This window comes from Callospermophilus lateralis, chromosome 1 (genome assembly GCF_048772815.1).
Source record: "Callospermophilus lateralis isolate mCalLat2 chromosome 1, mCalLat2.hap1, whole genome shotgun sequence".
Classification (NCBI taxonomy): domain Eukaryota; kingdom Metazoa; phylum Chordata; class Mammalia; order Rodentia; family Sciuridae; genus Callospermophilus; species Callospermophilus lateralis.
Genome location: NC_135305.1, coordinates 211554082 through 211580822, shown reverse-complemented (window position 1 = coordinate 211580822; position 26741 = coordinate 211554082). Strand labels below are relative to the sequence as shown.

General features: G+C 42.2%; 2 protein-coding genes across 4 annotated transcripts; both read left to right on the top strand.

Moving 5' to 3' along the window:
- Window positions 1-2452: 2452 nt before the first annotated feature.
- Or10h2 (olfactory receptor family 10 subfamily H member 2) lies at window positions 2453-3403 on the top strand. Its single transcript, XM_076870786.2, has one exon. The coding sequence runs from the start codon at window positions 2453-2455 to the stop codon at window positions 3401-3403; it is 951 nt and encodes a 316-aa protein (XP_076726901.2).
- An 8217-nt stretch (window positions 3404-11620) lies between these two features.
- LOC143392796 (uncharacterized) lies at window positions 11621-20219 on the top strand. 3 transcript variants are annotated; one of them, XM_077109373.1, is made up of 5 exons: window positions 11621-11732; window positions 14991-15019; window positions 16461-16587; window positions 16988-17048; window positions 17610-20219. In XM_077109373.1, the coding sequence occupies exons 3-5, from the start codon at window positions 16467-16469 to the stop codon at window positions 18829-18831; spliced, it is 1404 nt and encodes a 467-aa protein (XP_076965488.1). In that variant the 5' UTR covers window positions 11621-11732; window positions 14991-15019; window positions 16461-16466; the 3' UTR covers window positions 18832-20219. The 3 variants fall into 3 exon arrangements, with proteins under 3 accessions (XP_076965488.1, XP_076702994.1, XP_076703004.1); XM_076846889.2 differs by lacking the exon at window positions 11621-11732 and adding an exon at window positions 13713-13775; XM_076846879.2 differs by lacking the exon at window positions 14991-15019.
- Window positions 20220-26741: the final 6522 nt, after the last annotated feature.

Genomic DNA, 26741 nt, shown 5'->3' with positions numbered 1-26741 from the left:
AATTCAGGTGTAATTCATTGAACATAAAGTTAATTATTAACATTTTAAAATGTAAAATTCAGCTGAATAGGGTGGGACACACCTATAATCTCAGTGACTCGGGACACCTGTAATCTCAGTGACAAGAGATTGAGGCAGGAGGATGGAGGTCAGCCCAGGCAACTTTGCAAGATTCTGCTTCAAAGTAAAAATAAAAAGGGGGAGTGGACAGGGCTGGCTTGGGATGTAGCTCAGTGGCCTGGGTCCAATCTCCAGTTTCACACACACACACACACACACACACCATACACACTCACTCACACGAAGCCTAAAATTCTTGGCAATTAGTACATTCACAGTGTTGAACAACCCCCACCTCTATTTAGTTCCAAGGCACTTTCACAATTCATACCCACTGTTAGTCACTCCCTATTCCATCCTGCCCTCATTCCCTGCCAATCACAAATCTGCTTTCTTTCCCTGCATTTTACTTATTCTGGATATTTCAAATAAATAGAGTCACATACTCCATGGACTTTTGTGTCTGATTTCTTTCCCTTATCATCTGTATTTCAAGGGTCCTCCACATTGTAGCACGGATCATGCTCCACCCCTTCATAGTGCGGCATGATATTCCATTGTATGAGTGGACTGCTTTTTGTCCATCCACGTGTTGATCCACTTTGCATTTTAAAATAAATTTTGTATTTTGCATCAAGTCTGTTTGCAGCCTGGAGAAAAGAGAGAAGGAAAGGAGCCATAGCAGAGAGAAGGGATCCTGTTGAGTGGGTGCAGGATGGGGAACTTCCCTCACTGAGAACCGAAGCAGATATGACCTGTTGCTGCTCAGGGAAGGAGATCAGAATGTCATTGAACAGTGTCCAAGGAGCCCCCCACCCCTTGAGGGGTAGGCAATAGGACCTCAATTCAACCTGGGCTTGTTCTTGACTTCCTTAGCTGAAAAGAATCCCAGGATACATCAAAATCAAGGAACAAGCAAAGATTTATTATTTAAAGACAGTAAAATGTACATACCCCAAAGGCAGAGTGTGGGTGCCCCTTTCTTCTCAGAGAAGAAGAGTGATGCAGAAGATCGAGGTCTCTGATTTTCTGGGAAGCAACATGCAGGTGCTCAAGAAAGCTTCTTTGAAGATCAAATCCCATGATGATCATTTGATATTTGGGGTTCAGAATGTTTTGTTTGGTTTGGTTTGGTTTGGTTAAGCAATCAATCCATAAATCAATTGTGGGCACATTGTGTAAATCTTTAAATCTGTTGACATTTAAATTGACTACGTTTTTATTCTAGTTGATCTATTATAAGGATATGCTGGAGATTTTGTTCATCTATCTAGAGGGACAAGCGTGGCTAGTCATGCTCAATGATGGGAGTGTCCATCCACTGAGGGTTTCTTTTTCCTCTCTTCCTGAGAACCCACCTATCGTAAGAGAACCCATCACTGAGTCTTGTTTTGTTTCTGCACTAAGCAGGAGGCTGAGGATGGGAAGTTCAGGAATTAGGGGTTAAGGAGAGGGGAGGAGACTCAGAGAATAATATTGGCAAGTGCCTGGAGATAGAGGGCTCCGCTGGGGCCAGACAACATGACTCTGTGGTGATGCCATCCTTTTGGGCAACTCACAAGTTAGACCTAACGGCGGTGATGAGACTAAGTGCTTCATGTGCATCAACTCATTTAAGCATCAACTTAAGTAATGGCTCTGAGATAAAGACTATTAGTTCATTTTCCAGGTGAGCAATGAGTCTCAGAGAGGGGAAGCAACCTGTCCCAAGTCTCACAGCTAGTACGCAGTGGTGTCGAGAAGTAAACAGACCCTACATCCTTTCTGTGTCACAGGGAAGAGATGACTTCCAACTAATGGTGGCAATTAGAGAGTGACTTTGACTTAACCCCTGTGGGATTTGTACTCGTAATGATGGGGGGAAGGGTAGAGAAACTGGAACAAAGAAATGCATAGTGGGATGGGAGTGTTTGAGGCTAACGTAGTAATAATAGTGTAATAATTATTATCAGTAGCAGTTCTTATGTGTTGAATCCTTACTAGGACTGTACAAGCACTATATGTATGATCTTTTTTGGGGGGAGGGCAGTACCAGAGATTGAACTAAGGGGCACTTGACCACTGTGCCACATCCCCAGCTCTATTTTGTATTTTATTTAGAGACAGAGTCTCACTAAGTTTCTTACGGCCTCGCTAAATTGCTGAGGCTGGCTTTGAACTCAAGATCTTCCTGTCTCAGCCTCCAGAGCTGCTGGGATTACAGGTGTGCCCCACTGCACCTGGCAAGATATATAGTCGTACTTGAACCTCAACACATTTAAAAAATGATGACTAACTGGCTTAAATGGGTGAATACCCTCTTCAGGAAGTCTCCCCAGGTAGGACCCCTTAGAGACCCTGTGCTCCTATCCACTGGTTTTCTTCCCTCTCTCCTCCCCCAGGTGCAACCACAATGCCGGGGCTAAACTACACCTGGGCGTCTGAGTTCATCCTCATCGGCTTCTCCACCTTCCCGCAGCAGCTTCTGCCTGTCTTCTTCCTGCTCTTCCTGCTCATGTACCTCTTCACGCTGCTGGGCAACCTGCTCATCATGGCCACCATCTGGGGCGAGCGCAGCCTCCACACCCCCATGTACCTCTTCCTGTGCGCCCTCTCCATCTCCGAGATCCTCTACACCGTGGCCATCATCCCCCGCATGCTGGCTGACCTGCTCTCCGCCCACCGCTCCATCGCCTTCCTGGCCTGTGCCAGCCAGATGTTCTTCTCCTTCACATTTGGCTTCACCCACTCCTTGCTGCTCACCGTCATGGGCTATGACCGCTACGTGGCCATCTGCCACCCGCTGCGCTACAACGTGCTCATGAGCCCCCGCGCCTGTGCCTGCCTGGTGGCCTGGTCCTGGGCTGGTGGCTTGGCGGTGGGACTGGTGGTGACAACATCTATTTTCCACCTCACTTTCTGTGGACCCAATGAGATCCAGCATTTCTTATGTCATGTGCCACCTCTGTTGAAGTTGGCCTGTGGGAATAATGTACCAACTACTGCCCTTGGTGTGGGCCTGGTATGCATCTTGGCCCTGCTGGGCTGCTTCCTCCTCATCCTCCTCTCCTACGCCTTCATCGTGGCTGCCATCTTGAGGATACCATCTGCTGAGGGGCGGCACAAGGCCTTCTCCACCTGTGCCTCCCACCTGATGGTGGTCATCGTGCACTACGGCTTTGCCTCTGTCATCTACCTCAAGCCCAAGGGACCCCACTCTCAGGAAGGTGATACCCTCATGGCCACCACCTACACGGTCCTCACACCCTTCCTCAGCCCCATCATCTTTAGCTTAAGGAACAAGGAGCTGAAGAACGCCATGAAGAAGACCTGGCTCAGGAAATTTTATTCCTCAAGCACCTGAGTCGCCAGTGTGGAAGTGCTGGGAGAATTCAGTACAAAGAGGATCATGCCCTTATCTATAAATGGAGTTAATAAGAGGTACCTTGGGGCTGGGGATGTAGCTTAGTTGGTAGAGGGCTTGCCTCACATGCACAAGGCCCTGGGTTCAATCCCCAGCACCACACACACACACACACACACACTCACACACACCCCAATAATAATATATATGTACTTTTTAAGACTGGTGTAAAGAGTTGTGTATATCACATAGGTGTTGCTCAATAAATATTTAAAACTTTTCTTCATCTTTATGAGCTCTTATATTAGTTTTGTTTTTATTGAGATGTGACAGATTTATCAGAATTTATTGAGATGTGAAAGATTTATCAGAAATATAATTCAAATTTCAGTTTATTCATTAAAGTTCATATTTAAATGGTTTTAGTACATTTGGAATTAGGCAATCTGTACCACAAATGATTTTAGAAAATATTCATCACTCCCCAAAAAAGAAACTCACATCATTAGCAGTCACTCCCCATTTCTCCTAACCCCTTTGCCCTCAGCCCCAGGCAGCCACGAATCTATTTTCAATGTGTTCATCCCAGATATTTACTATGAATTGACTCATAAATGAAATCACAGTCTTTTCAACTGGATTATTTTACTTAGCGTAATATTTCTGAGGTTCTCCCATGTTGTAGCCTGTGTCAGTTCTTCATTCCCTTTAATCAAATGATCTTCCATTGTACGGATATAATACACTCTGTTTATCCATTCATCGTTGATGGATATTTCAGCATTTATAATTTTTTTTGCTCTTTTTAATAATGCTGCTACACATGATTATGTATAAGTTTTTGTTGGAATATATGTTTTCACTTTTCTTGAATATATACTTAGGGGTAGAATCACCGGACCAAATGGCATCTCTGTGTTTAACTTAGAAACTGCTAGACTACATCCCAAAGTCTGCACCATTTCACATTACCACTAGCAATGCCCTAGGGTTCCAATTTCTTTTCAACCTTGCCAGTTCTTGTTGTTATCTTTCTTTTCACCAGCCATCTTATCAGGTGTGAAGCAGTATCTCACTGTGGTTTTGATTTGCATTTCCCTAATGAATAAGGATGTTGTGCATCTTATCATGTGCTTTTGCACCATTTCTATATCTTTTTAAGGGAATATTTTTCTACTTAACCATCTTTAATAGGATTGTTTTTTTTTTCTTTCTGTTGAATTATAAGAATGTTTGTATTTTCTAGTTAACAAGTCTGTTATCAGATATATGATTTTCAAATATTTGATCACATTCTGTGGGTTGTCTTTTTTCTTTGGTTTGGGTTTTTTTGTTTTTGCAGCCCAAAGGATTTTAATTTTGATAATATAAACTGGTCTATTTTTTTTTTTTTTTTTGGTTGTCTGTGCTTTTGGTGCCATGTATAAGAAACCATTGCTTAATCTAACATCATGAATACCTAAAGTCATCTAATAGGATTTTTATAGTTTTAGCTCTTACGCATAGGTCTTTGATCCATTTTGAGGTAGTTTTTGTATTTGATATGGAGTTGGGGTCTAATCTTAATTTTAGCAGTACTCAATATTGTTTCAATCTCCTTGAAACTGACTATGTCTGTAAACTGCCATCTGTGATCCATGCCTATGATTATATAATTTTTTAAAGAATGTGGAAATCATCACACACATATACTTGGACTATACATTATTCATATTGAAATAGGAAACAAAACTTTATTGCTGAATATTAGGTTGTTATCCCTGCTGCTGTATGACAAGAGTCAAAAAAGCCACTCTCTGAATACATATTGTATATTGAGCAGAATACTATGTCTGATTTTTTCATAAACCATCTCTTTATTGCTAAAGACCTATGAAGGAAAAGAAAGATAATTGTGCCAGATGAAATAGCTTGGCATATATAATTGCTTACTGACTTTGAAAAAGATTGAGTCATAAGAAAGATTTGTTTCTGCTTTGAGCATTGGCTATGAGGAGTAGGTGGTAGAGGAAAGACAGAGATTTTCTTTTTTAAAACTTTTAAATTGACATTGTTTGGCATGTGATTCTGGAACTGAAAGTGAAGTGGCGCCCCCTTTCTCCACAGAAAAGCCCTCTTCACCATGGCTGATTTTAGGACTGTCTGCAAAAGAGTCCAGTGTAGATAAACTTCCTATTTTCCTGTTGCCCTGTTTCACTTGGCCACTGGCCAAGAAGATACCAGCACTCCAGGTGCTGGACACCCCCTTACTAGTTTTTCACAAACGAATCCAGTATAGTACTTTGAAGAAATGTGCAAACAAGGCCTCTGGTCTTGAGCTGGGCTTCACAGAGATGTCTACATTTTTAAGATAAGTTACAAATGGGCTCCATGGTAACAGCTGGCAGGGGGAGGGAAGAAAGGGGACAAGAAGCTCTCCCCTTCTCAGGTGTTATCCTTGAAGGGTTAACTTGCTCAGAACAGTGAGAGAAAAAGCTGCTTTTCTGTGAACTTCTGCAGACTGTGAACTTCTGAGCCCCTCCCCTTACATGCTGGGTATAAAACTCTGAAACACCCTGACCTCGGGGTTGAGGGGATTGATTGATTACAGCAAAAGCTGTGCCCTATGAACCTGGCTGCAGCCAAATAAAACTGTTTCCTGCTGCCTTAGGTGCCTTGCCTCGTTTGTCCCTACAACAAAGGTACATAAAAATCCTGTGGAAATTTAAATTTATGTTCAGATACAAACAGATTAGACATGGTCAAATCATGGTAAAAGCACTTTGTCTCTTCAAATACTATCATTTCTATTTGTTGGAAATCTTCAAATTCTCCTCTAATTATGTTGAAATATATAAGATATTATTATAGACTTTAGTTTTCTTGTTGTGCTGTAGAACTTTGGAGCTAATTGCTCCTATTATCTGTAGTTTGGTAACTGATCAAAACTTTTTTTAAGTTGTTTGAGTTCCTTAAGTTTTTCTAGATATTAATCCCTTGATGGATGAGCAGTTTTCAAAAATTCTTTCCTTTCTGAAAATTATCTTTACTCTGTTGATTATTTCTTTGATGTGTAGATAATGCCATTTACCCCCTTGCTTTTATTGCCTTTTGAGGTCTTATTTTTAAAAAATCTTTGCCCAAGCCAATGTCCAGAAGTAGTCCCCTATGTTTTCTTCTAGAGTTTCATAGTTTCTGATCTTACATTAAGTCTCTAATCCATGTGTTGATTTATGTATATGGTGAGCAGTCTGGTTTAATTATTATGCTTATGGATATCAATTTCCCCAGCACCATTTATTGAAGAGACTGTCTTTTCCATTTGGTACCTTTGCAAAAATAAGTTGGCTGTAAATATGTGGATTTATTTCTGGGTTATCTATGAATTTTTTTTTTATGTCAGTAACATGCTTTTATTTTGGTTTCCATAGCTTTGTAGTACATTTTAAAATCAGGTATTGTAATTCTTTCACTTTTCTTCTTTGTGTTCAGGACTGCTTTAGTTATTTGAGAATTTTATTTTTGGTTCTGTATGAATTTTAGGAATGTTTTTCTATTTCTGTGAAGAATGTCATTGGCGCTTTGATAGAAAATGCATTGAGTCTGTACATTTCTTTGGACAGTATGGACAATTTAACAATATTAATTCTTTGAATCCATAAACACAGAGAATATTTTTCTATTTTTTTGTGTCCTCTTCAATTTCTTTCATCAGTGTTCTATGGTTTTCATTACAGAGATTTTTCGCATGCGTGGCTGACTAGTTCTAGGTACTTTTTCATTAGCTATTGCAAATAAAAATTTTAAAACTTCTTTTCAGATAATTTACTATTGGCATACAAAAAGGCTACTGATTTTTGCATATTCATTTTGTATCCTGCAACTTTCCTGAATTTATTGAACAGATCTGACTTTTGGGTGGAGATTTTAGGTTTTTCTATACATAACATCATGTTGTCTACAATTAGGGAAAATTGATTACCTCCTTTTCAATTTGGGTGACTTTGTTTCTTTTGTACAAATGCTCTAGCTAGGACTTTGAGTACTATGTTGAATAAAAGTGGGCACCTTGTGTTAGAGAAGGGTTTTAAACTTTTCCCTGTTCATTATGATATTTGAGATCTGATTTAAAGAAGGATTTCTCCAAGAGATTTGTTTGTGCTTCAGCCAGTCTCCCTGAAGGACAGGATGAATCTGAGATAATTTAAATTACTTTAAGATTTTTGAGTGCCCAAGAAACTATTATTTCCTTCTGGAAACCTGCATTTATAGTTCCAAATTCTCTTTAGAAGTAATTCCTCCCTCAACTCAGTGCAGAAATTTGATCATCATTTTTCTTTGAATTCCCCTTATAGCAGAATTCCTTGCTCCTAGTGTACTCTTGCATTGATGATTCCTTGCTTTATGGGGAGGAAGATCTCTACCGACACTTTCCAAACTGTCTGTATCAGGGTTTATTCATTTCCTGTACTCTACAGACCTTGGAAACTGAGATGTAGGCTCATTTGCTTCAGCTCATTCTTGGTTAAAGCTGACTGGAAGTTCTCTGTTTAACTCCTGAGCTCCTGTCTCTATCCAGATTCTAGCCTGAGAATATTTTATTTCCTTCCCAAGTCGTCAATATTTACAAGAATACGAGTTTTATATTTTCTTATTCTTTATAGCTTTTCACAGTGGGAGGCATGACCCACATTTCTAACTCACCATAGAGCTAGAAAAGGAAGTCACATTGAATTTTGCAGGTGTCAGTTCACTGTTTTCTGAGGCCAGCTGCATTTGTGGATAGAGTACATGGTGAAGTAAGTGAATCTCAGGGGTACAAAACTCTCAAAAGACTATGTATAACTAATTGATATAATATGATATAATTTGAATCTTAAATGTCCCCCAAAGGTTCATGTTTTGATGGTTTGTTCCCCAGGCAATGGCTCTATTGGGAAGTGTGGCACCTTTGGGTGGTGAAGCACAGTGGAAGGAAGTTAGGTCACTGGGGTGGGGGTGCCTTTAAGGGGATTTTGAGATTCCAGCTTCTTCCTCCCTTCCTCCCTCCCTCCCTTCTCTCCTTCCTTCTTTCCTTCCTTCCCCCTCTCTCTTTCTTTCTTCTACCTGACCATCATGAAATAAACAGGTCTCCTCTTTTTTGCTCTCCTGCCATGATGTACTGTGCCACCAACAGTCCATGGACTGAAACCTCTGAAACTGTGAGCCAAAATAAAGCTTTCCTCCTTATAAATTGTTCATCTCAGCTATTTGGTCATAGTCCTGGAAAGCTAACTAACATGGTTCTTGGTTGGTAGGAAAGATCAATCCATATTCAGGACACATTTAAATTCCAAGCCCCTTCTATGGTAGTAGGCATCCAAACAATCAACCTTGCACCAAGGTTGTTGTATTCCGAGATCAGCACTGGTCTCTACAATTAGTTGGTAGAGCATTTGGCAATGGCAGCATCCAGACCAGCCTTGGTGAGGGATTACCCATCTTGTGCTTCATTTCTGATGTCATCCCTGTGTGGCTCAGCAGGGCAAAGACAAAAAGATACTCTGTCTTTTAAATAAAATCAGCAGATAAAATCCGTTACTATATGTTCTCAAGATAGACCAGAACTTGTCTTCATGGGAAAGAACTTGAGAGCACGGATTGTTTTACATTCTTTCATCCTAAGTTTACCTAGTAATTAGGGTGGCCATCTTTTTGGTTAGTTGCCTTTAAACACTGACTCCACAACAAGCAACAGTTATAGTTAAGACAAAGAAAGCACTTAAGCTAACCTCCCGCGGAAGATAGGGCCCTATCTTCTTTGGATGTTTACATTTCAAACAGGTGGCTCCCGGAGTCTTAAGAAAAACATTCCTGAGTTCTAATGCTGGCAAGAGGCTTATTAGCTTGTTAAAAGATTCATGTATATATTAAAGGACAGAGGAAGAATTTACAGATATAAGTTCTAAGAAAGAGCAGTGGGGGGGGGGGAAATGTTCCTTTCTCTTACACCACAGGGAAAACTTAATCTTATTATTTTTACCCTTACACTGAGATGAGACCTACTGATAACCAGATAAGGGGTCTATTGCCACTTGATTATTGAGAGCACTTCTGCAGTGATCCTTCACTGGGAGCAAATTGTTCTCACATTCTTGGTGCAATAGCTCTTTGTTATCAGCCCTAAAATCTGGCTCCTTCCACGTCATCTGCTGGATGGATAGCTACAACCTATGAATCAGTATAGGTACATATATCTGTAAATCGAGCCTTCCAGGCAAACACTAGTTGAAGTAATGCTCACTATGAAGGCTTCTCTACTTGCTGCCATAAAGATGTGTCACTTGGTAGCTTCTCCTAGCCAATGTTCACTCGTGGAGAATCATCTGTAAACTCAGACCCAACATTCTCTACATTCCTTATTCAACGAACCACAGGTTTAAGGGCTTAGTCCCACAAGTGGGCACTCTTGAGAAATGGGTCAGAAAAATTGGGTGCTCAGAGAACCCACACTTCTGTCCATTTTGGCTTCAAAGTCAGGTTCCCACAAGCTCTTCCTCACTTTGTGCTTGATAATTTGCTAGAATGGTCCATAGGACCCAAGAAAACACTCCCCTTACTATTATCAATGCATAATAAAAGATATGATCCAGGAATAGCTAAATGGGAGAGGTGCGTAGGGCAAGGTATGGGAGAAGGGGATATGTGGAACTTCCAAGTCCTATTTGGGGGTGTCAACCTTCCAGCATCTCCACGTGTTCACCAACACAGAGGTTCTCCACGCCCCATCATTTAGGAGTTTTATGCAAGTTTCATTCTGTAGGTACGATTGATTAAATCATCTGTCAGTGGGGATTAGCTCCATCCTTAGAGATCTAGGGAGTAGGTTCAAATTTCCAAACTTCTTTGAAATTAAAAACAACTAAGTTAAACAACTAAGAAGTTCCACTACATGGACTTTCCTGGTGAACTGACTAGCCTCCGTCCTTGAGCTGTGTGTATTTTATTAACACACAAAAGCATTCTCATTTCTCCAGAGATGAACCTGGGACCTGGAATGAAAGAAGATACAATATAGTAGTCCTCTTTAAGAGCACTTTTGCTTTCCGAGATTTTGGTTATTCTTGGTTAAACTTGGGACAAAAATATTAAGTAGAAAATGATACAGGATCACTAGAGGCAGATGATTTCTCTCTCCTTCTGCCCCTCCTCAAACCCTTTCTCTTTCGCAGTGCTAGGTGTGACGCCCAGGGCTTTGCACATTCGAGGCAAGCACTCTAAACTACACATCTAGCCTGAACTTTTCTATCTTGATCACTTTGAACCAGCTCAGACAGTGAATTGATAGTTGCTTAACTTAGCTCACAATGCCTATGTGATTCACCTCACTTCACCTCATCATGCATGCATTGTACTTTGCATGTCATCCCAAGAAGGGCGAATAGAGTATAATAAGCTAGAGAAAGAAAGGAATCACCTTCACATAACCTTTATTACATTATATTGTAAAGTTTTGTTATTATCTTATTGTTTTTAATCTCTTACTGTACCTAATTTACAAATTAAACTTTATCACAGGCGTGCACATATAGAGAGAAACAGAATATATATGGGGTTTGGTACTGAGATTTAGGATATCCACTAGAGTTCTTGGAATGTATCTCCTGCGGGTAAAGGAGGACTGCTGTAATATTCTGTGTGTGCTCTGTGTGTATTCTGTGTGAGCAGATGGTGTGACCTGGTTAGAAAGAACAGAAGCAAATAAAATGGACAGGGTACTCACCCGAGATACCACAGTCTATTCTCGAAGAAAGTTTCAAATCGATAACTTTAAATAGAGGGATTGAGAGAGCCTCAAGTGACTTCAAGGAGGCTCTAGTGAGACTGTTTGAAAAGGAAAGTTATTTATTCAAGGCTTGTGACCCCATTTCCAGGACGAGAAGCGGTAAAGACCCACTGAGTACAGTAAGAAGCAGGCGCCAGCTCTGGAAAGGAGGAACGAGTTCTGCTTATCCCGGGGTGAGGCCAGGCTTGTGCCCCAGAAGGCCACCTGGGCTAGCAAGGAATCTGTCACTTGGGCTCCACTCAGACACGTCAGGGTCGCAGTCTCTTGAGGGTTCGGGGCGGGTCCTGGATCACTAGTCAATCAGGGCCTCTGGGCGGGGCTGCACGAACTGTCCAATCAGGAGCGCCGGCAAGAGGCTGGGGAGCCGGCCTGAACCGTGGGGATCGTTTATGCGCAGCCGCAGTAGGGGTCTGGCCACCGCTCCCCGGAGAGGCGCCTAGCGGCTCAGCCTTTGTTGCGCTGTGACCTCCGCTGACCTCAGGAGCAGCCGGCAGGACGCCGCGAGACCTCAGAAGCAGAGAAATGGTGAGTGTGGGAGGCGGAGGGGGAAGGAGGGGCCGGCTGGACCCGCGGAACCCGCAGCGGGGACCCGTGTTCTCCGCCTCTGCTCGGGAGGCCGACCGCGGCGGGCGCCGCTGGGCTCTCGGTCCCTCCACCCCGTGGGGGCTGGGCCGGCAGCCGGGACCCTCTCTGGACTGCTCGCCGCGCAGCCCTGCATCTGCCCAGACGGTGGCGGCGGGAGGCGTGGGGTGTGTGTGTGTGCGCGCGCGTGCATGTGTGTGGGGGGCTCCTGCAGAGGAGCTGTGGTGTGTGGGGTCCCCGTGCCTGTCTCCCCTGGGAGGATCTGCGGGGGGGGGGGTGTCTGTGTGTGTGTGTCTCCTGCAGAGGAGCTGTGGTGTGTGGGGTCCCTGTGCCTGTCTCCCCTGGGAGGATCTGGGGTGTGTGTGTGTGTGTGTGTCTCCTGCAGAGGAGCTGTAGTGTGTTGGGTCCCCGTGCCTGTCTCCCCTGGGAGGATCTGGGGTATGTGTGAGTGTGTGTGTGTGTGTGTGTGTAGGGCTCCTGCAGAGGAGCTGTGGTGTGTGGGGTCCCCGTGCCTGTCTCCCCTGGGAGGATCTGGGGGATGTCTGTGTGTGTGTGTCTCCTGCAGAGGAGCTGTGGTGTGTGGGGTCCCTGTGCTGTCTCCCCTGGGAGGATCTGGGGTGTGTGTGTGTGTGTGTGTGTGTGTGTGTGTGTCTCCTGCAGAGGAGCTGTAGTGTGTTGGGTCCCCGTGCCTGTCTCCCCTGGGAGGATCTGGGGTATGTGTGAGTGTGTGTGAGTGTGTGTGTGTGTGTGTGTAGGGCTCCTGCAGAGGAGCTGTGGTATGTGGGGTCCCCCTCCCTCCTTTCTCCCCAGAGAGGATCTGATTCCCCCTGAATTTTCTAAGTGTCTGGAAGCAAGGCCTCAAATCCACGACCCTGTCTTCTCAGCATAGCTCTTCCTAGGTTTCTTGGTTCATTTTTAGTTGCTCATAACTCAACACCACAGTCTGGGTAATTTATAAAGAAAAGCTTATTTTTAGTTCATGGTTCTAGTCCAAAGTTGAGAGGTGCCATCTGGTTGTTTGCTGGCAGAGCTGGAATAGGCACAGGGCATCACATGTCCAGAGAAAGGAAGTGCCAGAGAGACTTAGCCAAACTGGCTAAGTTTAAAATAACCCATTAATCCATTAATCCATGGATGCATTAATCCATTCATGAGGGTAGGGCTCACTCACCTCTTAAAGGTTCTGCTTGTTGATATCTCATAAAGGAGCAGATGGATGCCCATGGCAGGGAGGAATCTCTTGATATACCCTCATTTAAGTGGCTAAGCCTTTGAGATAGTAAGATTTTTTTTTTTTCCCCTAACCAGGTCTTTATTCCTTGAAAACATATTGGTTAGCCCACTTATCAGATGTTGGTGCTGTGGGGACAAGATAGAAATGATTCCTGCCCCCTGGATTCCTTGTGAAGGGATAAAACTATCCCAAAGGACTAGGAAAATCCACCCCAATAAGGTGGTGCCATTTCCTTTCCTTTCCTGAAAGGGAAAATGCACTTTGGGCCCACAGCAGGGAAGTCTGTTATCCCTTGGGAGGGTGACTATTGAGCATGTCAGTTAGCAGGATGGGAGGTGAGGGGAAATGTCCTGTGTGGTAGGATGGATTGATGGAACACCAGCACTGACACTCCCTAGCCTTGACATTTAGGAAAGATTTATTTCTTTGAGCCTCAGTTTTTCAGTGGAACTTGAAAGATAAGTTGAGAGATAAGACAAAATATATTCAAAGAAGCAAGAAAGAGGTGATTTCAGAAAATATTAAATATCTAGCCTTATCCTTTCCTTTAAAAATTTTTATTAACCTTTGTTCTTCTCCATATTGTGTGTAGTACATTTCCCAGATCTGGTCTTCTCTTTTGGTTGACTTCAAATGGGATAATAGGACTTAGCCTTGAGAATGCTGCTGGGGATGAGAATCTCAGAGACATGGGAAAATCACTGTTCCACAGTGGCTGCAGAGAAATAAAGACATTTCCACCAGAAAGTATGGTAGGTAGATTAGTGGATGACAAAGACTCACCAAAACTTGAGTTTGTCTCCATTCCTGGGTGAGGAGCTTGGGACAGTGAACAATGAACACTGTTCTCTTTTCTGGTACTTAGACTTAAGAGGCAACATCCAGAAATATTCAAATATAATTAATGCTAGCCAATTTGTTATCATGGAAATGATAATTAAGTTACATTGTGATTGTCTAAAGGGATAGACACTTGTGCTTTTGCAGTTGAGCTACCATGGATAAGTGCCTTAGAATTCTTTACCTCCTATATATATAAACAAAGCCTAAGTGATTTTAATAGATTCCTCAAACACTGGGTATTTTCTCCCTTAAAAGTAATTGAATAGTGTTGTCAAGGAGGAGTTCCGTGCCCAGTGACTTCATGTTAAGGCCAATGTTGAGTCTGAAAATGGAAGTCAGGGAATGCCCAGTTGTTTATTCCTAGGTACCTGCCTTGCTGGTGTGTGACAATGCAGAGCCCTTGGTACTGAGAGACACTGAAAAAACAAAATAATCCCCACTGTTATGTTTAACTATAGTGCACTCATAAAAACATTTTTTAAAAGTCATTTACCATTTAAAAAAAAGATACATGGGTATCTTTCTAGGCTCTCTGTCATATTCTATGGTCTAGATCTCTGTTTTTATACCATCACCACATTGTTTTAATTACTCTACCATTGAATAAGAATTTGAGGATTTCAGCACCAGTATTCATTTATAAGGGACAGTTGACCATAGTTTTGTTGTTGTTGCTGTTATTAGCCTAATTTTGGTCTTGTAGGATAAATTTGGAAATATTATCCTTCAGGGTTTTTGGATGAGTTTGAGTAGAATTGGGGATTATTCTTCCTTAAATGTTTGGTAGATTTTCCAGGGAAACTGTTTGGTTCCAGACTTTCATTTGTTGGGGACAGGGTTGAGGTTGATTACTTTATCAGCCTCCTTATTAGTTGTAGGTCTGCACATATTTTGTATTTTTTCATGACCCAGTCTTAGTAGATGGTGTGTTTCTAGACATTTTTACGCTCCATTCAGGTTACCCTATTTGTTGGTGTGCCCCTGAGACTTCTTAAATAAGGTGTGAAGCATGCAGTTTTATCAGTTTTATTCTACTGTTGTTATACAGGAGCCCCACTCATGTCATGCTAAACTGTAGGGGCAGGCAAAACATTGCATTGATGTGTTTTGACCTCATTTTTTAGGATGCCTGTGTTCCTGGGTTGTGACTTCCGTAAGTACTCTCCATCTTTATGCCTTAGTTGAGCAGGAAGGTTCCAGAGGGGTGGAGCTGGATGTTACACTTCCCCAGAGGTTTGGCTCTTGCTGTGATTTGGATATAGTTTGAGTGTCCCTCAAGGCTTCATGTGTTGAAATCTAACCCCTACCCTTAGGAATTAAGAGGATAGACACTTAACCTCACTGTAGTATTTAGAGTTAGAGCCTTTTGGAGGTGATTAGGTAATCAGAGTGGAGCCCCCATGATTGATTCCTTTTGGTTTTATCACCAGAGGGAGAGAAACCAGAACATAAACACACACACACACACACACACACACACACACACACGTACATCTTGTCTTTTGCTGTGTAATGCTCTGCACTGTCTCAAGACTCTGTTTGCAAGAAGGCCATCGCCAGATGTAGGCTCTTGACTTTGTACCCTCAGAACTTTGAGCCAAAAGAAGCTGCTGCTTTTTTTGTTTTTGTTTTTTAATAAAGTAGCCTGCCTTAGTAACATAAAGCTCTGGTAACATCCTGGTTGATGAGACCTTTGAGAAATTATTTTGAAGACTGGACTTAAGAACACATGTCTGTGGGCATATTTCAAAATGACTACTTTTATTTTCTTCCTGCTCAAAGCAGGAAACAGTTTTTAATCTGACCATCACAATGAGAACTGTAATGTTTCTGGAGGTAGAACTCATAAATGAAGGGGGACTTCCTAAGAATGGGCCCCCTCTACTTTTTACCTCTCAAACTTGTGCCCATTCAATTCAGACTTCAGCAATTCAACAATTATGGTTTAGTTCACATTTTCTTTTGTTCTTGTTCTTTTCTTGTTCTCCCTCCCCATCCTCTTATATATATTTTTTACCCTCTATAATGCTTCACAGAGGTTTGTGCATACAGGTTTTTATTCCAGTAAGTTATGATTCTTTTATTAGATTGGTGGGGTCTTTCCCAAAATCCAGATTCTGAATGCTATCAAAGGTCAAAACCAGAAGAATGTATGTATGATGTATCAAAATGCATTCTACTGTCATATGACTAATTAGAACAAATAAAAAGGTTGAATATTGAAAGAGACTGTTTTAAGGATATGCAGTCTCAGGACTGCTAATGGTAGGCCCTGCAGTACACCTTTGCTGTGACAGGGACTGTAGGTCTTCTGTTCAAAGAGACATTAACGGTGATCCAAGCTGCACATCTTACTCTATAAACTCATCAATGAGAGGTGTATTCCTGTTCATCCATTGCTTTATGCATTGTTCAAGTCTATCACCACAATTGCTGTGTTGGAGGATGTGAGAGTGAATAAAGGGTAAATCTGATTACAAGTCATAGAATAAATATTTTGAGTCCACAGCATGATGTGAACCTATTATGATTTCAGTGTAGATCAACAGTGTTGAGTCTTACCCTTCCTATATTAAACATGTGGGATGTTTTAGGACTTAATGACCTTTGAGGATGTAGCAGTGAACTTCACCCTGGAGGAGTGGGCTTTGCTGGATCATTCCCAAAAGGATCTTTACAGAGAAGTGATGCTAGAAACCTTCAGGAATCTGACCTCTGTAGGTAAGGGTGATGTCTTTCCTTTACTTAATCAACTAGAGAACACGTATTTTTTGCTCATCAATTCTCCTTGGTGATTTGGAATGTACAAAAAAAATTATGTAGCTGAACAAGTCAAGCATGGTCACAGAGTATCATGAATAGAGACTAATAATTTTTTATAATGTTGTAATGACAACATTATAAACAACATTTTCATAATGTTTTTATAATATTGTAATAACAATTATTTTCCTTTTGATTGATTGACTGATTTTCGAGATGGGGTATTTTATGTTGCCCAGGCTGGTCTTGAACTCCTGAGTTCATGTGATTCTCCCATCTCAGCATCTTGAGTAACTGGGGATACAAGCATTCACTACCATGTCCGACTCAAAATGATTTTTCTGTGTCTGCATTTTAGGAATACAATGGGAAGACCAGAACATTGACAATGAATACAAAAATTTTAGAAGAAATCTAAGGTAATTTGTGGGCTGGGGATGTGGCTTAAGCAGTAGTGTGCTTGCCTGGCATGCACGCAGTGCTGGGTTCGATCCTCAGCACCACATACAAATAAAGATGTTGTGTCTGCCAAAAAATAAATATTAAAAAATTCTCTCTCTCTCTTTCTGTCTCTTGAAAAAAAAAAAAAAGAAATCTAAGGTAATTTGTACTAGCAAGAGAAAGCAGTGTCCCTGGAGAATCTTAAAATGACAGCAGATTTTTAAAATGAGAAATTAAACTTCAAATTTATTTATTTTTATAAATTTTTTTCTGAAACTTAAATGTGACATACATATGTTTGCAAAATAGTTCACTTGAAAACAGTATTAAGTAATCCAGTGTGGGTGTCACTGTTTTCATAGAAGTTATGGTCTAGCCATTGGCAAAGCGTTCAGTTCATTCATGTTCAGAAGATTCAGGCAGGGCATAAAGCCTATATTTTTCACTGATAATGTTAAAAATGTAAATTCAGTATCTGTAAATAAATATAAAATTTTTAGTAAACAAACCTTTAGTAATGTGCTTCTCATTTTTTGCAGAAGTCAAGTGATAGAGAGACTATGTGGATATAAAGAAGGTAGTCCATATGAAGAAATCTTCAGCCAGATTTCAGATCACATTGTGAAAAAGAAAACTCCTGCTTTAAAACCATGTGAAAGCCCTGTATGTGGAGAAGTGACCATTGGTCATTCATCCCTTAATGGGCACATCACATCTGATTTTGGACATAGACTATATGAGTATCAGGAAAAATCCTATGAACATGAAGAACATGATGAAATCTTTAACTGGACCAATCTCATTCAAAACTATGAAATAACTCATACTGGGGAGAAACCCTATGAATGTAAGCAACATGCAGAAGCCTGTAGGAGCTCCAGTTATGTTCAGATACATGAAAGAACTCACAATGGATTAAAACTCTATGAATGTAAGCAATGTGGGAAAGCCTTCAGGAGTTCCAGTTATGTTCAGATACATGAAAGAACTCACAATGGAGTGAAACCCTATGAATGTAAGCAATGTGGGAAATCTTTCAGCTGTTCCAGTTACATTCGAATACATGAAAGAACTCACACTGGAGAGAAACCCTATGAATGTAAGCAGTGTGGGAAAATGTTCACTTATCTCCAGAGTGTTAGAAGACACATGATAATGCACAGTGGAGATGGACCATATAAATGTGAGGTATGTGGGAAAACATTTCATTATCCCAGTTTATTTCGTATACATGAAAGAACACACACTGGAGAGAAACCCTATGAATGTAAACAATGTGGTAAAGCCTTTAAGTGTCCCAGTTCTGTTCGAAATCATGAAACAACTCACTCTGGTGAGAAACCCTATGAATGTAAGCAGTGTGGGAAAGCCTTCAGTTGTCCCAGTTACATTCGAATGCATGTAAGAACACATGCTGGAGAGAAACCGTATGAATGTGAGGAATGTGGGAAAATATTCACTTGTCTCAAAAGTGTTCGAAGACACATGATAATACACAGTGGAGAGAGACCTTATAAATGTAAGCAATGTGGGAAAGCCTTCAGTAGTTCCAGTTATGTTAGAATACATGAAAGAACTCACACTGGAGAGAAACCCTATGAATGTAAGCAGTGTGGGAAAGGCTTAAGTAGTTCTAATTCCTTTCGAAGACATGAAAAAATTCATACTGGAGAGAAACCTTATGAATGTAATGAATGTGGGAAAGCCTTCAGGTGTCAAAATTCCTTGTATAAACATGGAAAGACTCACAGCAAAGAATAATTGTACGAGTATAAGACATGTGATAAAGTCTTCTGTTGTTACAGTCATGAATACGTTAATGAATTTAATACTGTACAGACACCCTGTGGATGTAAGGGATGTTGGAAAATACTCTCTTGTCCCAGTTCCTTTTGTAAGAATGAAAGAACTGATCCTGAGGAGAAATCCTACCTAAGGAATGCAGGAAAGCTGATAATCTCACAGCCTTTCTAGCACACACAAGAATGCATGTGTAGAGAACTACTATGAATGGAGTTTGGAAAAGCTTTTAATCCTCACAGTTCAATTCAAAGCCATGGAAGAACGCACAGGGAAAGAATATGAACCGTATTCAAATGTCTTCAGTTGGCTTACGTCCTAACAGCATGTAAAAATGTACATTGGGGCTGGGGATGTAGCTTAGTGGCAGAGCATTTGCCTAGCATATGTGAAGCCCTAGGTTTGATCCCCAACACTGAAAAAACTAAACCAACCAAGGAATTTTCAGTTTAACAAACATTTCCAAGATTTTGTGGAAACTACCAATGTTTTGAAATTCTATATATCAAAGAAATATAAAATGCTTGATACAAACTAATTTGGGTATATTGCTCACCAGAAATCACAATTTGAAGGAAATGTTATAAAATCTGTACCTTTATTAATAATCTTTATCAGTGACTTTCTCTTAAAGTAGATCTCTCTGCTATGGATTTCAAAATCTTATTCTCACAAAGAAATGTTGAACTGAGATAATTCTGTAAGTACCCTTGAATTAATTAGTTTAATAGGTATTATTTTTTCTCTTATGCCAGTTAATAATTTTTTTCTCATTCATTTTATATATGTAAGTTTGTAAGATTCCTGAATGAATTGAGATGTAGTTCTATTATGCAGTAGATATGATTTTTAAATATAGTTTTAAATTATTCTGTGGTTAATGGAACATTGAAAAATTAGTCTTTGTTAATAGTTGAGTGTTTTGTCAGGTATTTTGGTGTTTGTTGAATCAGGGTCTTGTTATATCATTCAGGCTGGTCTTCAAACTCTTGGGTTCAAGGGTTCCTCCAGCCTTAGACTTCTGAGTAGCTGGGACTACAGGCATGCACCACTGTGCCCACAATTATTGAGAGTTTTGTCACTGTCCTAAATTGGCAGATTTGGGATATCCCTTTTTTATTATATACTTTCTACCCTTCTTTATTATGGGGGAAAATTTGGTATAATGAAGTTCATTCTCTTCTCATTGCTAATAAATAATTGGCATTAATTTGTAAATATGTCAAGTTTATTATAAGTTCTGTGTGAATTTAATCTGTTGCCCTTTACTCTGTTATTTTTTCTGCTAGATGGATGATTGACTTTGAGTTAAAGAGGAAGGACAATAAAAACCTAGGGTGGGAGAATTTTTCTGGATTGAGTTATGTGCGTGTGAGAAATGTTGGGAACTAGTATTTTCCAGATTCCCTGTCCTTTATGGTTCTGTGTTAGAATACACTAATAGACTGTGAGGTAGGCCTAAGTCAGGTTTTGCATACATCATACCTGGAGTAGCCAGATATGTTAGGTCAGAAAGATACCTTCTTCCAGTTCCCTTTCCTGACTTTTTGAATTATCACTCAAGAGTATCCCCCAAACTACCATTGACTATTGCATTTCTATTTTCTCAGTTTTGTACGTTGCACAGATGTCTCTAGAAGTTCCACGTTACAGGTACATTCACAGTTTGCATTTTCCTGCAAGCCCTGTGTGTACCAGACAGATCAGACTGTCACTGTTGGGAGTATTCTCGGGTGCACTAACTCCAAAGTCTATAGATGCAGTCTAATCTAATTACATAGACCTTTTATTGCATAGTAAACAACTCTGTTCATATTGGGAATGAGTGTTCGTGATTCTGGTTGACAACTACAAGTGTGCAATCAAAACAATGCATAGGGCTTGTTCTACTAAACAAAATTTCCAGGCATGTTTCTTAGAAATAGTTTATTAACTGTTATCCAGCAATTTGCATACTAATAAACTAGGACTTCCTTTTAAATTTAGGAAAGGAAAGGGCATTACTGAGGGCTTTCTTTAGAAGTTAGAATACCAAAAGAGAGGATGTTAGACATGGAGAAATAAATTGGAAAAGCATTTGGAAGGGAAGAAGGAAGTAGTAGTTCTAACAAGACATATTTTCAAGGAAATGCTTCTGAAACCTTTTGAGTTTCATCTTTTTTTCACTCATAGTCCAACCCTACTTTGATGCTTCCTTTAGGTCTGGACAATCTTCTAGATCCTTCTCTGTTCCTTGCATGACACCTCTGCAGTGAATCTCTAAAATCCCTTTTTGTGCCTGGACCTTGCCACTGGTCCCTCAAATCCAACCCTATGTTCTTGGGCACTGTCTCCAGATCCACAAATGAATTCCTGGGACCTGGATCCCTCCATTCCCCACTCCAAGTCACTGAGAGCCACCCTAGACCCTCAAGCCCTTTTTCATGTCCTTGAGTTGACCCAAGACAGAATCCACCTTGAAAGTTTAGATCCCAACCCACATCATCAGATTCTGCCTTGAGATTCAGAACTCTACCTCTGGCCACTCAAGCTCCTCAACTTGCTTCCACTCTCTGACTTACCAGCTGGCTGTGCAGCCACTGGAGGTGGCCTCCGGTGTAGCCTCCTGCCTATGGGTGATGGGGAAAGAGAACAGATCCTACTGTAATGGATGGGGTTCCCCCTCTTCTCTCTTGTTTCTCCTCCCTTCTCATCTTTCTCCCACTCACTTGCAAGTCCAAAATCTCAGGTAGCTGCTCGAGTTCTCTCCTAGGGCAAAAATGATGCTCCAAGCAGAACACTAAAGACTAGCCAAAGGAGACTTGGTGAGCAGGTTCTTGTAGGCCTGCTGCTTCAGCTGCAGCCTGAGAATTGCAGAAAAGGGGTGGGGCGGGACTGAGCAGAAGAGGGGCTGTGCTGTAACTGGAGCTGTTTAGGTGCTACCAAGAGGAAAGGTGAAGCAGGTCCGAGGAGAGGCACAGCTTGTAGGTTTAGCTGCTCAGGAAACTGAGGCAGGAGCTTTGAAAGTTAGAGGCCATCAACTTGGTGAGATTGTCTCCAAATTTAAAAAGGACTGGGTATGTAGCTCAGTGATAGAGCACTGGCCTACCATTCGAGACATCCTGGGTTCAATCCCCAGTACAAAAATGTGGGAGCAGGAAACAAGCTGGACTGAGAGCCAAGAGTAGCCTGGGGAATGCAAGGCTGAGGTCAGGGGTCGGGTGGGTGGGCTGAGCCAAGACTGATGGAGAATCACCCCAAAAGGGGATGGAAGTCAGGAAAAGGGGATGGAAGTCAGGCAGCTGGGTGAACAGGAAGCGTTGGTCTACTTGGAGTTTAGGGCCCATATGAAAATGAGATTGGTAGAGCTGAGATCAAGGAGAAGGGGTGAGCTGCTAGATGGGCTGGGAGGGATCATGAAGAGGAGGGAGGGTCCCTGGAGCTGGGATGACCCAGAAGGGGTTTGCTTTGGCAAGAAGAATGGGGATGACCTATGGATAGGCGTGGCTAAGCCAAGAAGGGGCGGGCTTTGACTGGGGGCGGAGCTGAGCCAGAAGGTGCAGAATGAGGCAGGGAGAGCAGGGCTGAGCGGGTGCCCTAGCACCCACAACCCCAGCCCTGCTAGCCCAGCAACAACTGAAATAAACCTAGAACAGCATCCCACACCACACTTCTAGCACCTGGCTAAACATAGACCAGATACGATGAGAGCCCTGGAGAGAATGTGATTAGGGAAATTGAGGTCAGGTTGAAGTGAGTGGTAGGGGATTGGAGAGGGACTCAGGGAAAACCAGGTGAGTTGAAGTCTTCAGATGCTTGAGGGTAAAGGTCTGGCAAGGGAACCGGGAAGGAACAGGAGTTGGGTCAAGAAAGTTATCAGGACAGGGAGGAGACAAGGACACAACCTGGGGACCTGTATTGCACAAGCGTTCTGGCCAGATTGTGGGCAAGGGATTGATAATGAGGAACTTAAAAGGGTGGGTCCAGGGCTTGTAGTCCACACCTCATGCCCTGTTGGGGACACCTGGCAGGTGACTGGAACAGGGGAGAGGCCAAGGATCACGGTGGGAACCAGACATTGTACTATGAAGGTCTCACAGGCCAGCTGTGGACACCTGAGTGAAGACAAGGGCAAGTGCCTGAGGACGGGTTTAGCTGAGTGAAAACTGGTAAGATAAAGGCCACGTAGGGTGACCAGAGTAGGGACCCGGTAAAGGTGTGGTAGGAGGACCCTCATCTGCACAGAGCATTGCCTCACTCACCCCTGGGAGCTGTCTTATCCCCATCCGTGTGTGAAGGTGTCCAGGTGAGGCACTGCTGCTCCCCATTCCTGTCTCGCTGCACAGGTGGAACACAGAAGAAGTAGAGGTGTGGCTGAGAGGAGGGATGTCCAGGTGACGTGCTGATCCCCATTTACCAAATGAGGATCTGGGGAGGGGCTAGGATGGGAGTCTGAGACACCATGATATTAGTACAGTTGTTACCTGCATTGTAGTTTCCTGCAATGGGCTCAGTCTGCCATAGGTTACAGGCAGGTGGGTAGTCTCCCCTGAAGAGAGGTAGGCTGGGGTCTGTCAAGCCAAGGGATTGGCCTCCTTATTCCTTCCTACCTCTTTCCTCCAACACTCATTTTCACCATATGCCTCTGTCACTGTCCAGATTCAATCTTGCCACCTCTCTCCAAGCTCATGTCCTCTCTGAGATTTACCAGTTAATGTTACCTGTGTAGAAACATCCATCTCTGCATCATGACAAAGCAACTGATGACTTCCCTTCTCAGCCATCACTCCCTCTGATGAAGGTGACCCCCACCTAAGCTGCACCTTACCTCTGGCCTACTTTCCATCGTACAGCCACCAGCCTGTAGCACAGTCCTTTGGCAGCCACAGCATATTAGTTCAATGCACAAAATCATTGGCTTCACCTAGACAAGCCTTCAAGGCAGGGCTGCCCTGAGCTATGTGGACACAGCCCTTGCTGTGGGGTTTGTAAAGATTATAGTCATACCCTCCTTATCTACAGATAGCCTTCTGTGGTTTCAGGTACTGTGATTACCATGGTCTGAAAATATTAGATAGAAAATTTCAGAAACACTCATAAATTTTAAATTGTGTGCTTTTCTGAGTACCTTGATGAAATCTTGTGCCCTCTTGTGCCATCAATCATTTTACTTCATCGCATCAGGTAGTCATTGTATGATGCCACATCATCCCTAGAAGAAGGGTGACTACGGAATAATGTGGCACACTGAGAAAGAGACCACGTTATTATGATATTTTTACAGTGCACTGTTATAATGGTTCTATTTTATTCTTAACTATTATTAATCTCTTACTGTACCTAATTTGTAAATGAAACTTTATCATAGGTATGTATGTATAAGAAAAAAACATTATATATATAAGGTTAAGTACTATCCATTGTTTCAGGCATCCACTGGGGAACATATCATCTTGGATGTTTATTGTAGAGGAACACACTGCTCATGTTAGACTGGCTGGTATCACCACGATGATGGGGATAGGATAGAAGTTGACTAAGGAGAGAGGCAGGGCTATGCAGTTTGACCAGAAGACACTGAGCACATACATTGCCCAAGAGAAACCACTCTTACACTTCCAGCTCTAAATTGCCCTGGTCCTGGGAAGTCTTCCAACTCTCCCATTCTGGGTTCCCCCAGCTCCTGTTCTTCTTACCGTGCCTTCATCTGTGCCTGACTCTTCATTGGATCGAGTGTCTTGAGGGAGGAAAAAAATGTCTGACTCATCTGAAATCTCTCTAAGAGACTGGAACAGAGAGTATGTTTGGAATGAATGAGTGCTGTAGACCTAGGAAGAGGAATGCACAGAAAGGGAATCAGAAGGGACTTGGTTGACAGACCCAGCAGCTACTACGTGCCACATATTCGACAAAAGTAGACTTGATAATCACACATATTGATAATGTGTCATAGTGGAAACTAAAAGTCAAAAAATGTCACTTGTCCCACTTCGGAAAGCTGTCTCCAGATTCAGAGTGTTATAAACAGTTAAGGAGACTATCACACAGATAGGAAGGAGACAACCAAGTGCTGATCAATCAGATGATATCTTGGTGACAGCCAGGACTGTGCAGACCTACTATGGCGTCTATACTTAATTACTTCTTTCTGAGCCTCAGTTTCTACTTTCTTAAAGTGAGGTTGACCAGATGACCACTCTTAGATGTGAGGTTATGTTATGATTCTTTGTCATCTTAAATGTCCAGTGGACTAGACTCTGGCTTTGGGAAGACAAGGTCAGGTCTGACAGTCTTGAGCTAAGGAAGAGATCTTTCTCCAACCTAACATGATCTGTGTCTTTTCACAGAAACGGGAACATAGAGGAACCAGCATCATGGATGATCCGAAGATGGTCAGGATGTTCCACCATAGTCACTAGAATTACATACTATAGGACGGATACCTACAGAAGTGGTCTATGAGAAGCAGCAACGCTGCTGTCCATGGCCAATCTCCATCCATCTCTGTGCCTTAGCCTTAGGTCTTTTTTCTCTCTGGCCCGAGTGCCAGAAGGATCAGTGAAGAACGAGTTTATGGAGCCTAGTATTCTTATATTCACAGACGTCTTGTCCCTCTCTTAGGTCCTTTTCAGCTTTCTTCTATGCTGAGAGAACATACTGTCAATGAACTGCTAAATTGTGTTTTCTGAAAATTCCGGTCCAGAGCACAATGGAGCTACCTGAAACATAGGGCAAAGGAATGATATGGCTGCCTCATTCCAAATGGAATTTGGCCTGAACTTTCAAGATGCCCCAGCCTTTTACCTGGACTCCTACTTTCAAAAGTGATGACTCTCTGGAAATCATCAAGACCCCACATAGCATATGCCCAGTATGTATTTCCAGGTTTCCCTCTAATACTCAGCACACCTCCTCACCTTTGCTCAAACTGTTCCCTCTGCCAGCGTGTCCTGGGAAGCTCTTTGTTCTTCAGAGTCCTCCAAGTGAATTGCCAGTTTTTCAATGAGCCTAGTCAGATTCACACTCCTTCTGTGTTCTTACAGCCTCTGGTCCTCATAGAGTTTTTCTCATAGAGTCAATAAATGTCAGTTTCATGCTCATTTGATATGGAAATTTTCGGGGTGCTGGGAGTCAGCAGTGATTAAGAAGAAAGGAATTCTCTGACCTCTGCTTCTCATGGTTCAGTTTTGGAAGCTCTCCTGTATCAAGAGATGACCAAATGGTCAGAGTTGTGATGAGAGACCTAGACATCTATAGGGGCTAAGTGTAGTTCTAAGAGCTAGCTAGGGGCTTAGAGAAAGTGTCTGGAGGGAGTGATGTGTAAAACGGGAACGGAAATGCATGCACTTGTGATTCAGATGAAGCAGGCAGATGGATGGGGAGTTTCCAGGTAGAAGGAACAGCAAGTGCACAGGCTCAGGGTGATAGAGCCTGTGTGTTTGGAATAATGGGATGTCCACTGAGTTCTAGCCAGGTGAAACTGGCTGAGGGAGTCCTGATGAAGGCAGACAGGTCAGAGTTCAAGAGCACAGATGACCACGAAGTCCACTTGAAAAGTTTGTTCTTAGGGAAGGAGGAAACCCTAACAATTTTTAAATGCGTTCAGAAATAATCTTTGATATCTCTGAACATATCCATGGGTGTTTGTTGTTTCTAATTTGGAGTTCTCATGAAGCCTACTATGTTTCCTTAGCAGGTAATCTCAATGGGCTCTTTGGGTCTACCTGGGAATGTAATCGCTGGGTCAGGGGAGGCCTCCATCAGCTTGCATAGGTACTGCCAAACATGTTTGGGTTGGTTTTAAGCATGAATGATTGGCCAGATTTCTGAGTACAGAAAGTTCTCTGGCTTTTATGAGGAGACCAGACTGCGGAGGACAGTGTGGGCTTAGA

Coding starts and splice junctions, on each gene's coding strand:
- LOC143392796 (XM_076846879.2), top strand. Junction 16,588..16,987: donor CAGGAATCTGACCTCTGTAG/GTAAGGGTGATG, acceptor TCTGCATTTTAG/GAATACAATGGGAAGACCAG. Junction 17,049..17,609: donor AATTTTAGAAGAAATCTAAG/GTAATTTGTGGG, acceptor CATTTTTTGCAG/AAGTCAAGTGATAGAGAGAC.
- Or10h2 (XM_076870786.2), top strand. CDS start 2,453: ATGCCGGGGCTAAACTACACCTGGGCGTCTGAGTTCATCCTCATCGGC.